At 41.8% G+C, this 12,444-nt stretch overlaps 2 protein-coding genes across 6 annotated transcripts; one reads left to right on the forward strand and one right to left on the reverse strand.

The window, feature by feature from the left end:
* Positions 1-372: 372 nt before the first annotated feature.
* On the forward strand, positions 373-4,218 carry mtif3 (mitochondrial translational initiation factor 3). Its single transcript, XM_080491375.1, has 4 exons — positions 373-441; positions 1,035-1,491; positions 2,034-2,185; positions 3,026-4,218. The coding sequence occupies exons 2-4, from the start codon at positions 1,038-1,040 to the stop codon at positions 3,260-3,262; spliced, it is 843 nt and encodes a 280-aa protein (XP_080347501.1). The 5' UTR covers positions 373-441; positions 1,035-1,037; the 3' UTR covers positions 3,263-4,218.
* On the reverse strand, positions 4,207-11,859 carry heca (hdc homolog, cell cycle regulator). Of its 5 annotated transcripts, none has more exons than XM_080491371.1 (5): positions 11,403-11,837; positions 7,825-8,905; positions 7,123-7,289; positions 5,511-5,623; positions 4,207-4,708 (listed from the first exon to the last, which is right to left on the reverse strand). In XM_080491371.1, the coding sequence occupies exons 1-5, from the start codon at positions 11,539-11,541 to the stop codon at positions 4,544-4,546; spliced, it is 1,665 nt and encodes a 554-aa protein (XP_080347497.1). In that variant the 5' UTR covers positions 11,542-11,837; the 3' UTR covers positions 4,207-4,543. The 5 variants fall into 5 exon arrangements, 4 of the variants coding, with proteins under 4 accessions (XP_080347497.1, XP_080347498.1, XP_080347496.1 ...); XR_013936459.1 differs by having other exon boundaries at positions 4,208-4,708; positions 5,327-5,665; XM_080491372.1 differs by having other exon boundaries at positions 4,208-4,708; positions 5,511-5,665; positions 11,766-11,859.
* Positions 11,860-12,444: the final 585 nt, after the last annotated feature.

A 12,444-nucleotide genomic window follows, 5' to 3' on the forward strand; every position in this document is an offset into this window, starting at 1 on the left:
TTAAAAAAGCAGATTTAAGTTTTAGAGTTTGCAAGTTTGAATCCCACAGCTGACGTGACACCACGGTGGATCCCTGAGCAAAGCCCTTGACCTCCATCAACTCCCGGGAGCCCTTGTAAGTTGGCTACACCTCTGCATCCTATGCTGGGTGAAAAGAGGGAATTCTCCCAAGGGGATTACTAAACTATAATTAGTATGGTTACTAATTTAATCCTCATATTTGAGGTAAACTGTCAATAGCTCATTGGGTGGATGTTGAGGCTGGTAATAATTGGAGAGCCCAACATTTTAGTTTGGTAAAAAGCTTGACTTATTAGACTACCGGGCGATTCTCGCCAGAGGGTGGCAGTAGAGTCTGGTCAATGACGCACCATACTCGAAGAAGAAGAAGAAGGCGGAAGAAGACTCTACAGTCACCCTGCAGCCCGACATTGATCTACAGTGAGTAAACAAGCACAACAGCAGACAATCAGAAGAGTTTTTCAGTGAAAATCAGCCATCATCTTCACATTAACCTCTTCTGTCCGCGGAAATGTTTGTAACCCGCTTCTATTTTAGTGTTGTAGTTGGAGAACATGTGGAGGACAACTTGTCCACAGCAGCAGCTGCAGACTCGGATCCCGTTAGGGTCTTTTTTTTTTTTTTATCTATTTCAGTCACATTCAAACTGCTTCGTGCATTGAAAACATTACATGACTCAGCGTACTTTATGAGGAATCTAGATGTTGGCCTTTCTCATCGGGTTGTAATGACTTGTCTGTAAATAAAGGACTGAATGGATACTGAAGTACTAATAGCAATATACTGATTGTCATTGTGGATCCTGCTGATATGGATTGTGTATTTAGTTTTGGTCAGTAAGAAACGCGTAAAGCAAACTCAATGGTCAATTTTCAATGGAAGCTGGTCTAAAATTGTATAATCTTACCAACTTTGAAGATGACTATTAATAAAGGTGGACTGTACACTCACTGACTGCATATGATTTCTAAATGAACTTAAAATACTTCTGTCTTTCCTTTCATTTTGTCTAGGATATGTCTGCAGGATGTGTGAGGTGGATGCTGAGCCAAGCAGTGAGAAGCACGTGTAGGGGCAGTCTTGTTTACAGGACACCAGCATCAAGAGTTGGAATATGCAGTGAAAGACATAGCATCGCCGCTGCCTCCTGGAGATGGTCTCCTTTCTCCACAGATGTATCTGATGCAGAACAAACACCCGATCCAAAGAAAAAAAAGCCGGCCCTTCGAACTAATGTCCCAATCAGCAGCGTGGGCCGTAAGATCCCTCACCGTCACATCCAGGTGATAAGTGAGAATGGGGAGGACCTGGGCACATTGCACCGTGCAGAAGTGGTCAGAATTATGGATGAAAATGATCTGAAACTGGTGCTACTTCATGGAAAGAAAGACCCTCCAGTCTACCAGCTGATGAGCGGCAAACAGATCCATGAGGAGCAGCTGAAACAGAGAGAGAGACAGAAAAAAATGGGTAAGTTTGAAATCCAGGCAGCTTAAAGCACCTTTTTTTTTCTTTTTTCTTTTTTTTAGTCAGACAGGTTTGGAATATAAGCATTGGTAAACTAATACTTTTCATTATCCTTTAAAACACTTGAAACTCCCATCAAACTGTGAAGTTTAAGACACTTTAGAACTAGACTGTTTGCTCTGGGGTTGCAGGTTGTTTTTTGTTTAAAAACTGTAAATAAGATCCTAGACAGAGTCTCTGGTCTCAAATCAAATTGAATCAGGTGAACAAGACAACTGGAGTCTGATAATTCAATTTACCGTGAGATTCTCCCTAATTAGATGATTGAGACTATGCATAGACGACTAATGTTTCCTTTTTGATTAGATAAATGTTCAGCGCAATATAAGAAGTAGTTTTTGTGTCCGATACTGTGATTTCCAGGTGTCACCAAAAACACAACTTTAGAAACTATCATGTCTTTTCGGCGGCTTTGCCTTGTTACGCTGCAGCCGAAGTCATTTCTTCCGTTCATACTTATGTCTCAGAATATTTCCTTTCCACAGCTCAGGTGCAGGTGAAGGAGCTCACCTTTTCGGCGGGCATCGCATCTCATGACGTCGCCACCAAGCTGAAACAGGCGGAGAGCTGGCTGGAGAAGAAAAATCATGTCAAGATTACTCTGCGGTCTGCAAACGGGGAATCGAATATCAGCCCGGTGAGAAAAAGCACAAAAATGAAAATTGAAAATTAAGACGCACCATGTCAGAATCATTCCAAAAGTTATTGGCAGTTTTCTTTTTTATTGGTTTTTTTCTTTTTCTTTATCTTTGAATCCATGCCAAATATAAATATTTAACATAATATTCCTTGTTTGCTTGTTTTTTCTAAATTCTAATGTGGAAATTCTGTTGTTTATTTATTTGTTTTATAAAATAGATCAAACTAATTGAAGCATTAGATGAATTGTAATTACATGCAGCAGTTTTTTACAATTTGAATACTGACACAATTTTACAGATTTTTAAAAAAAGTATTATTATTTAGAACTGGGGTATTTATCTATTACATGCATTACAACATCAATAGTCTTTTGTGTATATTAAAAAATTGTTGAACCTTTTTTTCCAAGTTCATTTATTATTATGAGACAGCATTTGTGCACATTCTCTCTGCGTTATTTTTACTCAAGCGTTTTTTTTTTAAAGTAATGAAAGTACTGTAAGAAGAATTTTATTCTTACTATTTGCATGACATCTGTGAGTATTAGAAGTCAATTCAGGTGAAAGGTGATAGGTACGCATGTTTAACACATAAATAAAAGTGTATTTATGCATTAAAATTGGAGAAATGGTCAATCAAAGCAGAAGCAAAGTTTTTTGACATGTTATTTTACACTTTGTTAGTCTACCCTTTTTGGTATCAGTAAAGTTTAGTTAAAAAACGATAAAGTTTAGTTACATTTTCGTTCTTCAAATGTCAACTAAGTTCTGTCGACAAATGTTGCCATTAAAAGCACTGTCAAGGACAACTCTGCAACAACATTTTCTATCCACAGATCACGGCCCTGGAGCAAATGTTGGAGCAAATGGATGTGATGGTGGGATTTGTCTCCAAACCTCAGGCCATACGTGACGGTCGGGCAGCCATGTGCGTCCTCCGCCCGCCTTCAGCGAAAGAACTGTTGCAAATGAACAAGGCTGCAAAGTCTCTGTCTGCGACCTCCAGTGCCTCTCAGAGCAAGACGTCCTCTGTTACCAGCGCAGACACAACAGAAGAGACATCACAGCCGTGATGTGGTGGGAATTATTATTTATTATTGGTGTGGAGTGCCTAAATGTCCCGGTCTGGTGCCGGAATCAGACTGTATTTTAAGTGATGTGTAAACGGAGGTGATGAACAATCTGTCACACAAAGGACCAGAGAGGGCATGGTAACTCTGCATCTGAGACTCTGATTTAGGAAAAACTAACAAAAAAAACATGGATTAAAAAAACAAAAACACAGCAACTGTGTTTGTGGTTGTTTATCCCGCCTATATGCAAATGATAAAGGTTCTTCAACCTGCTAAAGTTTTAAGATCACATAAGTGTTTTACATGTATGTGTGAATATAATCAAAATATAGTTCTCTTGTAAAATGGTCCATTATATTCAGAGGTGGAAAATGTATTTGGATTCTTTACTTAAGTACAAATACAGAACAGAAAAAAAAAGTCTAGAAGTAAAAGTACAGATTTTTTTTTTTTTTTTTACTTGATTAGTAAAGTACATGTTCTGTAATTCAAATAGTTAAATGTTTAGGCAAACCGTATTTATGGTCTTGACGGATTTATATGTGCAAACATTACTATTGTTGATGTAATAGTGTGTCAGCATGGATCCAGCAGTTTAATCATTTAACAAATGAAACAACTTTTATCATAGTTAGATACAAGATTATTTTCTAATTTGAAAGAAAATAAATTGGCAAACATCTGGATTGACTTTGTCCCTGTTAAAATGAGTGACTTCTGTAGATTCAATATGGATAAATGTTACTGCAACCCATCATCGGTGGAGTTTAAAAGACACAACGAGCTACTTTTAATCAGTTAAGGTGGAGAAAATAGATATGTGTTCAAAATGTAGCGAGCAAAATTAAAAAGTTGTGAGAAAAAGAAAAGAAAAACAATAGATACCTGAATAATGTACTTGCCCCCTGTGAACAGAAGTGAAGAACATAGCAAGCCAACGCGGGTGTGTGTCTTTCTCTGCTTTATTTAAGATCGTTTTTGGTAAAAAATAAAAGCGAATTTGGCATACAGATACATTCACTTGTCACAGATAAATGTGTTTGAGATGTCGGTTCCACACTTTATCGACGCCTTCCTCTTAATGGCAGAGATCCTGTTGTGAAACTTATTTCTCTTTGAATTGAGTCATATGTGTTCTATACAATAATAATTAAAAATCAAAAAGAGAACTTAAAAACAAAACCACCTTAAGGCCCAAAAAAATAAAATCTTTCCTAGATTGTGTTATAAAAAGAAAATTGGAACAAAAGCAGCTTAACTAGCATGCATGAACAACATTTGTCAATAAGCCTCGAGTACTTTGTAGGAGGAGAAGGGTTTAACAAAGTGGTAATCCAGGTTTCCACAGTGAGGACACTGCTGGACGTTGCTGTACTCGGAGAAATACTGCATCCCGACTCGAACATCCACCACTGGCTTCCCGCAGTGTTTACAGTTGAGACGAGCCTGAGGACACAGAACACGGGTGAGATCAGGGGTGTCAAACCTGCAGCCCACAAGAGGGTTTCTATCCAGCACATAGTTTTGAGTGTGTCCGCCGCGTGTCACAATGCAACAAGATTAAGACTCGGAACTAAACGATGACGATGCTGCTGCAGCGAAAGCTCGCTTTGAGCTACTTTATTTAGAAAGTGAGCGTGTGAAAACATGCATGCAGAAGGCTGCAGAGATGCAGGTTATGACGGGGAAATGACAGAAATTGTATCATATCTTAGTTCAATTTTCAACATTCAAGTGCTTTCAATATTTGTTCAGTCATGCGGGTCATGACATCGTTGAGTTGGAAATTGATCCATTGATCTGAAGACAACTACAGTGGCAGGTTTATTTTTATGTTATAGTTTTTACGGAAATTCAGTTTTTTTTTTTTTTTTTTTTAAATATCCATCAAGAAGACTAAAGTAAATGGGAACATTCCCATGTTTCGTCATGTAACAGTAGCGTCAAGTTGTGATCTTTGGCCCAAGAAATAACTACAATTGAAAAATTAAGTGAAGCGACTGCTTTGCTTCATTTTGCTATTTTACTATTGCAACAACACGTCATCGGTGGGGTGAAACTAACTTGTCTCATGACAGCCTAAGCAGCGCGTGCATCGTCCACAGCACTTGATGTTTTGTGTTGAAAGTTTTCTTCACGTGTGGCGATTACGTGTCCTCTTTTCTCTCTCTGGCATGTCAAGTTACTGTTCTCTTTTCTGTGATCCAGGGCCGTGCTTGTTGCTCTCTTCAGCGCTCAGCGGTCCTACCTGGCAGCACGGTGAAGCGGCCAGTATATCGTAAGTGTACATGGTGCCCAGCTGGTGCCAGCTCCCGTCCCAGCGTGACTTGCACTTGATGCAGACGATCTTGTGGACGCCCTCTAGACAATCCACACAGATGGCATAGAGGTGCATTAACCGACCTGTTAGATGACAAATGAGGACATTTCGCAATTACACATATTTTCTGAAAAAGGCCGAAGGAGAAAATAGTATTTACTCAACGCTGAAGGCAACGTAAAGTTTTGAATGACTCCATGTAGGATATGTGCTGGAGTAGCGTTTAAATTCATAATGACTACTAATCACAACTAATGAGATGCTAAAAATCCTAATTAAAATGTCCAACGGCGAGCACAAAGGCAACAAAACTCGCCGATTCGAACCCTATTTGGCATCTGCGTGACACCTTTCAAACACTCGTTCAGCTGCATTTCTATTCAACTAAAACTGAAAGGGAGAAATAAAGTGAATAAATAATCCTTTCATAGTGATTCATATCAAGGACATGCATATCAAGGCTTGTAGGCCGGCAGATCAAAGCGGCTTCAAGCTGCTGCGGCGCTAATTCACATTCGTGTTGGTCTGCGCAGGAGCCAGAAGAAAACCTTTCATGTCTGTGTGCACAGTGTGGACCAGGCCTACGCACGGCTCGCTTCTTCTTTGCGGAGGGGAAAGCCGACGTGGTTTAAACTCTTTAAACGGCAAGTGGATGCACATTCAAACAACAAAACATGTTTAGGAATTGTTTCACAGGCTACGAGATGAATATTTGTGTCTTAACCCTACCACTGGCACTCATTTGGATATCAGTTTAAAAAAAAAAAAAACGTGCAAAAATGATCAACAACTTGTTTAGAAAATTCTATGAATGATTCCGGTATTTGTGGTAAAATAGGATTGATTTTCCAAAACAATCCTCAAACAATTGACTTAAAAGATTTGATCAGATGACGTGGGTTCTGTTTCTGCTTTACGCACACAAATATCTTGCTTTAAAATGTAAATAAATGTCCCCAATGATGTCCAAGCTGTTTTAATGACAGCCAGATTTAATAATGTGAGCATGACAGAGAGTGTTTCGTTACATTATATGAAACATAAATGTTTCTTCATATCTGATTTGAACTCCTAAAACACCGACACTTACGTTACAAGCAAGCCACATGTCGTTTCAGAGCAAATGTGTTGTGCCTTTTTCATAACAAACACGGATAAACAATTAAGTTTAAGGAGAGGAATCAAATGTTTGTATTTGATTATTCTGATTGTAACTGAAAGATAAAATAACATATGACTGAGGATGAGGCCTAGACTTTGGACATGGCCCCTGACCTGAAATGAGTTTGTTACACTTGATTTATACAACTAAAAATGATACAATAAAAAAGCATCACAATATCGACTGAACGACTCTGGTGGAGGTTTATTTCATTTCCACATGTTTCCCAACCTTCTGTTTCTCCTTTTTGTCAAACTTGTTTGTGGACTTTTACTAGTTTGCAGGTAAAGAAAGAAATATACTTGTATAATCGCATGTTTGTAAACCCTGTAAATACTACATGTTTAAAGTAGGGTTGTTCAGTGAATCCGGTCTGACCTTGAAGGTGACAGGGGACATCGTATTCAATCTCATCATGGCGTGAGGGGCTGAGGAAGAGCGTCCCGTCCACCAGTGGAAACTGTTCGAACACAGGCAGCGCCCGGTGGCACAGTGCACAGTTCACCACATTTCTCTGGCTCGCGCTGAGAGCGGACAGGATGAACCTACACAACAGCAAAGACGGATTAAAAAACACTGTCAAGAAAGGTCGAGGCGGATTTAGACGACATGATCCTCTCAGGTATGGAAGAAGTGGAGGCACGTTTTCTTTTCAAACTCAGAAAAACACACAAAAAACAACACTTATTTGATGTGTTGTATGAGCAGTCAAACTTAAAATATATTTTGTTTATTCCCCTCTGTGGGAGACTTTAATTGTCATTAAAAAAATTATTACAAATACACTGATGAGTCACAGTGCTGACTGGCATTGGCTTTGTATTTGTTTTCAAATCACTCCTACACAAACCATCATGCTGCAGCATCACCAGCAGAGGCAGTCTCTGGTTGAAGCAGGAACTGAAGCTAAAAATTCTAAAATTTGCTTTATGTACATGTCGATTATGGAGATTTGACCAAATCATGCAACCCTATCATGACGTTACAATAATGCCAAGATAGACAGTATTCTGAAGATTACTTTTATTGTGACAGTATGTTTCAACACATTACGACAACGGCATTTCCCAGACTCCTTACCTGCGCAGCTCTTCCCCCTGGCCTGCTTGGGCGTCATCCTCCATGCGGACGTGGTAGGTGTTGAGTTTGTGGCGAGGGATGTGAGTGAGGAGCTCTGAGAGGTCCAGCCTCCTCAGGAACTGCACTGGGTGAGTGTGGGCACCGTCACCCAGGCTGCTGGAGGTGAGGCGGTGGTGAAGTGGAAGGGCGAAGGACAGCTGTAGCGGGAGGACAGACCCGGGGTCGAGGTGAGGACCACCCCCCGAGCCACCGGAGGCTCCCAAGGAGCAGCCTCCGCCCCGAGGGAGCGCTCCCCCGAGCAGCAGGTGTTTCCTCTGCGGGTCCATGTGGACGGCTGATTTGAGGAACTCGCCCAGCTGACGGGAGCCCCGCAGAGCTGCTCCTCCTCCTGCTGCTGCTGCTGCTGCTGCGCTGAGGGCGGCAGTGGGGGAGAAGGTGAACCTGGAAGGAGGAGACTGTCCTGGGGAATCACATGGAGATTTCTGCGGGGGCCCCAGGGGAAAGAGCCCCCCTGATGGGTGTCCTCCTGCCGCTCCTCTTTCTGTAGAGTTCTGTCGATCCATTGATTGTCTGCGAGGTAACTCCTGACTCGAAGCCCTGTGAGCCAGTTTACCTCCTGTTGCTGCTGCGGCAGCTGCTGCTCCTGGTAATTTGCTTTTCTTGGGCTCCTCGAAGAACCCCTCTGCGGACCCCGCAGCCCCTGCACCGGCCCCGAGCCGGCCCGCGCTCCTCTCTGATGGCTTCTTCTTGCGATCGTCTTGCATGCGCTTCACCTGATACCAATCGGTGTCCTTCTTCAGGTGACCCTGGCCACAGCGGCAGGAGCAGAACCTGAAGGCCAGGTCGTAGCCCTTCTTGGTCCACATGTTCTGCCGGCACTGCTTCTCGTTCCAGGACCGAGCGCGGCCGATGCAGTTGAACTGGACGAGGATGGAGCTCTCCCACTCGTAGAAACACTGCAGATGCATCCAGTTGCCGTAGGGGCAGAGCTCGTTGTTGCAGAGCACCCGCTGGTAGTCGTCCTTCTCCAGGTCGATGGCACAGCCCAGGCTGCAGCCGAGAGGGGTGGCACACTGGACATCTGAAAGGACAGAGAGTGAGTCTGTGCTGTTTCACAGCTTCAAAATAAAAAAACTACATACCAAACACAAGTTAAGTTTGAATAATTTTAAATCAGCAGTTATTCAGTGTCCATTCTAGTTCCAAAAGTCACAACTGAAGGCTTTAGATCATTTTATTCCGTAAACATGGACGTAAAGGCAACACTTTCATTCCACATTGCCTTAAACGAGTTTCAGAGAAAGTGTTTGCTTTTAAAATAATTATTCAATCGTTCTCAACCCATTCAGTACTAATGAAATGCATTAATCAATAGTCATTTCAAAACAATCTTTGCAACAAAAGCAATAGGGCTGCTGCTATTATTCCCACAAATAACATTGGAATAGTCCAAGAAATAGTCCAGGTTGGCTTCTGATGACTTCATGTGGTAAAAAATCCAATCAGATATCCAAACATTTAAATTTAAATAGGATTAAATGAAGAAAAGCTCAATTAGAGTATGTTTGAGCAGTTGGGACTCTGCTGGTCATTGCAGCTTCATAAATGAGTTTTAATTAACTTTTACGTTTTTATTTAAACAGAGTATCTGTGTCGTATGGGATTTCTGTTTGTCGTATTTTAAAACTTTATTAACATCATTAGTCTTCTTCTTAATTACCAAAAGCCCGAAAAGATACAATGAAGTTTCTGCAGATCAACCAATGCGAAGAATACCTTCCTATTTCAAGCTTCATTGTATAAAGAATCTTTAGGCAGCACTGCTTGAAAGGGACAACTGTGCTTGTAAAACAAGTTCCTCCCTCACAAACTCCATAACGACAGATGAGGTGAAAATGTTAAAAGAATGATTTCAGTGTCCTCGTAGCATCTATTTATGAAATCAAGTAGGCCATCCAAGCCTGTGAGCAGCTCTATTCATGTCCTGCCAATTGTCAAGTCTGGATGTGACTCAAGTAACTGTGGACACACACGGCCTGGCCGAAGAGTAGCTCATAATAATAATGCTGTGTGTGTGTGTGTGTGTGTGTGTGTGTGTTTCCTTTTTCCTTTTTCCGGTACACTGTCAGCACTTTCGTCTCTCTCTTTTTCTTTGTAACTCAAGACAAGGTAGAGGGGAACCCCCCCCCCATCATGCATTTTGTCAGTATAGAGACAACTGATAAAAGTTTGGCAAATACGTCAAACTATATAATACTTTACTATTTACCTTAAAGAAAAAGAAAACAATGACATAATTCTGATGCAATAGATGAAACAGCTCTGCAACAGTTTATCAACTGTCATTTCATTTCTTCATAATGTTATAGAAAATCAAAATAACATACATATTTACAAACCTATCTGTATCACTCATACGGTGTTGATTTCAATAATCTTTTTTCAAAATAGAAGTACTATAATTCAGTCAAACGATCACATTTGAGAATCAGTAACCATTGAATTTTCTTAAATTTTTGCTTGAAATTGATTAAAATGTGTAGGTGACTTGCATTAGGACGATTATGAATTTTCAGACTGTGAACTGAGCATTACTCATTAATAACTGGGATTCTGTTGTTCCTAAATATAACTCGTAGATTAGTCAGAAATAATTAAGAAGTGGATTGTCCTCAATCAGAGTTAGTTTCAGGCCACGTTTTGTCAGGTTTGGAAGCCATGCAGCCCGGCCAGATGAGTGTTCCTGTTATTTAAGTCTGTTCATGGGATGAAGTTGAACTTGAGTGCGCACACAAGCGGCGAGGTGTCAGTATTACTCTCGAGGAGGAGGAAGGCCAAAGCCAAAACAACCGAGTGGACAAGGTGCGCGTCAGGAAACGGCAGCTGAGGCCTGCACGTCGGAGCTATCCGCAGTGGATCATTAACGAAGACCTGAAGACCAGAAGAAACACGACATGCTGCCTACAGCACCTTTTATGGATACTTCTGGTAGTTTATTTTTATTCACTTACGGAGGCGTGATCCGTTTTTTTTTTTTCAACGTCCCGAGAGGATTCCAGGACCCCAAACTTTATTCATAAATGTGTCAATTTAAGAAGGATTTTCTAAACACTTACAAATAAAACGTACATAAGCGTGATTGAATCCCGTTTATCAAACAGCAGCCGCGGTTGTCAACTTCGGCTTACCTACACTGATAATAATTTAACTGGTTTACCGGCTGTTCAACAATCTCCGTGCACCAAAACAAAAAAAACTATCGACAAAAAGAGATTACAGTACAGGAGAGTTAAAGCCCCTCGCTGCTTCACATGCATGCAAAAATCTCATGATTTACACTAGGCCTTAAAACATATGTCATGATCCACCATTGCACGCTATGATTGCCAATATTTGCTTCTGATCGAAGTTTGGCGTGGGTTTGTAGGAGAGAAGAAGGTGGTGAGGTCTTGAGGTTTGCAGAGTGCATTGCATGCATTTCTGTCATGGTTGCACAGTCAAGATAAACGGCTTCCCTTTGCAAGGAAGGCAGCATCCTCAAACTTCACTACTCCATCTGCGTTGGTTTGCTGTCTTACCACTCGAGCGCTCGCTTCTGGGTGCAGCCGCCGCGGCCGCGCCTCCTGTTGCAGCCGCACAGGCTCCATTTTCCTGCTCATCTCCGCTACTGTTAGTGCGTTTGCTTTTCTTTCCCTTGTTGCTCTTCTGGTTGGGCATTTTACTGGATTCGGATGTCAGTGTTATTTTCGACCTCTATCAACGGCTCCTGTCAGCGCTGTCTGACATTTCTGTGGACTCCATTTCTGCAGCTGGACTCTTGGATGGGGGCTTTTGTTATCATTTTGCGGTGCTTTTCTCTCAGTGTGTGGCTGCCTCCGGTCTCTGCCTAGACGGCGGGCTGCGTTTCGTGCGGCAGGTAAAGAGAAATAAGCAGCTATAACCTTTAAGAGCGAAGGCGTGTCCGTCTCTTGTTTTGATTCCTGCTCTGCTGTTTTCTTCCACCCCCTGACGTCACGAGACCCCGCCCCCTTCGGCACTGCTTGTCAGCCTTGTGCTGCGTTCAAGTCCGTGGGAAAGCTCGGATATTTCTGATACTTGACCCCTTCATCAACTTTCCCCCTCCCACTCGCACGCGCTTCATCTGGTGTATGAAAACGTACAAAAAGCTAGACCAACATTCACATTCATTTCATTTTAGTTTATTCATATATCATGATATTAAATACAGTACATATACAGTATACATTTTCATAATGGCTGGATGTGTGAAAGTGTGGTTTTTAAAGCGTTTAGTAGGGCGGATGGGTATGATGGAGGTAAGTGATGCTTGATAATAACCAAGGGCAACTGGGCTGTACCTTGGACACCTCTGATTTAAATTGTTCATGTTTGGAGCGGACGATTACCTCATCTGGCAAATAAAGTTGAAGAGGTGAAATTCGGGGGGGGGGGGGGGGGGGGGGGGGGGCAGTTCATTACAACTCTGATGGTTTCTGCATCCATGCATCTGTCCTAGAGACGTGAGGTGAAGGAGGAGACAATCCCCACTAACTATGGGAAAGGACAGGATGCACCCTGGACACGTCAACAGTCCATCACAGAGCAAACACAGAGACAGAC

The sequence above is a fragment of the Lipophrys pholis genome (genome assembly GCF_963383615.2).
Source record: "Lipophrys pholis genome assembly, chromosome: 21".
Classification (NCBI taxonomy): Eukaryota; Metazoa; Chordata; class Actinopteri; order Blenniiformes; family Blenniidae; genus Lipophrys; species Lipophrys pholis.

Bases quoted from the DNA above. Each gene is read 5' to 3' on its own strand.
- mtif3 (XM_080491375.1), top strand. From the start codon at position 1,038: ATGTCTGCAGGATGTGTGAGGTGGATGCTGAGCCAAGCAGTGAGAAGC. The intron at 1,492-2,033 runs GTAAGTTTGAAA...TCCTTTCCACAG, and splicing joins AGAGAGACAGAAAAAAATGG to CTCAGGTGCAGGTGAAGGAG. The intron at 2,186-3,025 runs GTGAGAAAAAGC...TTCTATCCACAG, and splicing joins GGGAATCGAATATCAGCCCG to ATCACGGCCCTGGAGCAAAT.
- heca (XM_080491370.1), bottom strand. From the start codon at position 11,541: ATGCCCAACCAGAAGAGCAACAAGGGAAAGAAAAGCAAACGCACTAAC. The intron at 8,906-11,402 runs GTAAGACAGCAA...CTGTCCTTTCAG, and splicing joins CAGAAGCGAGCGCTCGAGTG to ATGTCCAGTGTGCCACCCCT. The intron at 5,666-7,122 runs GTCAGACCGGAT...GTCATCTAACAG, and splicing joins TGTCCCCTGTCACCTTCAAG to GTCGGTTAATGCACCTCTAT.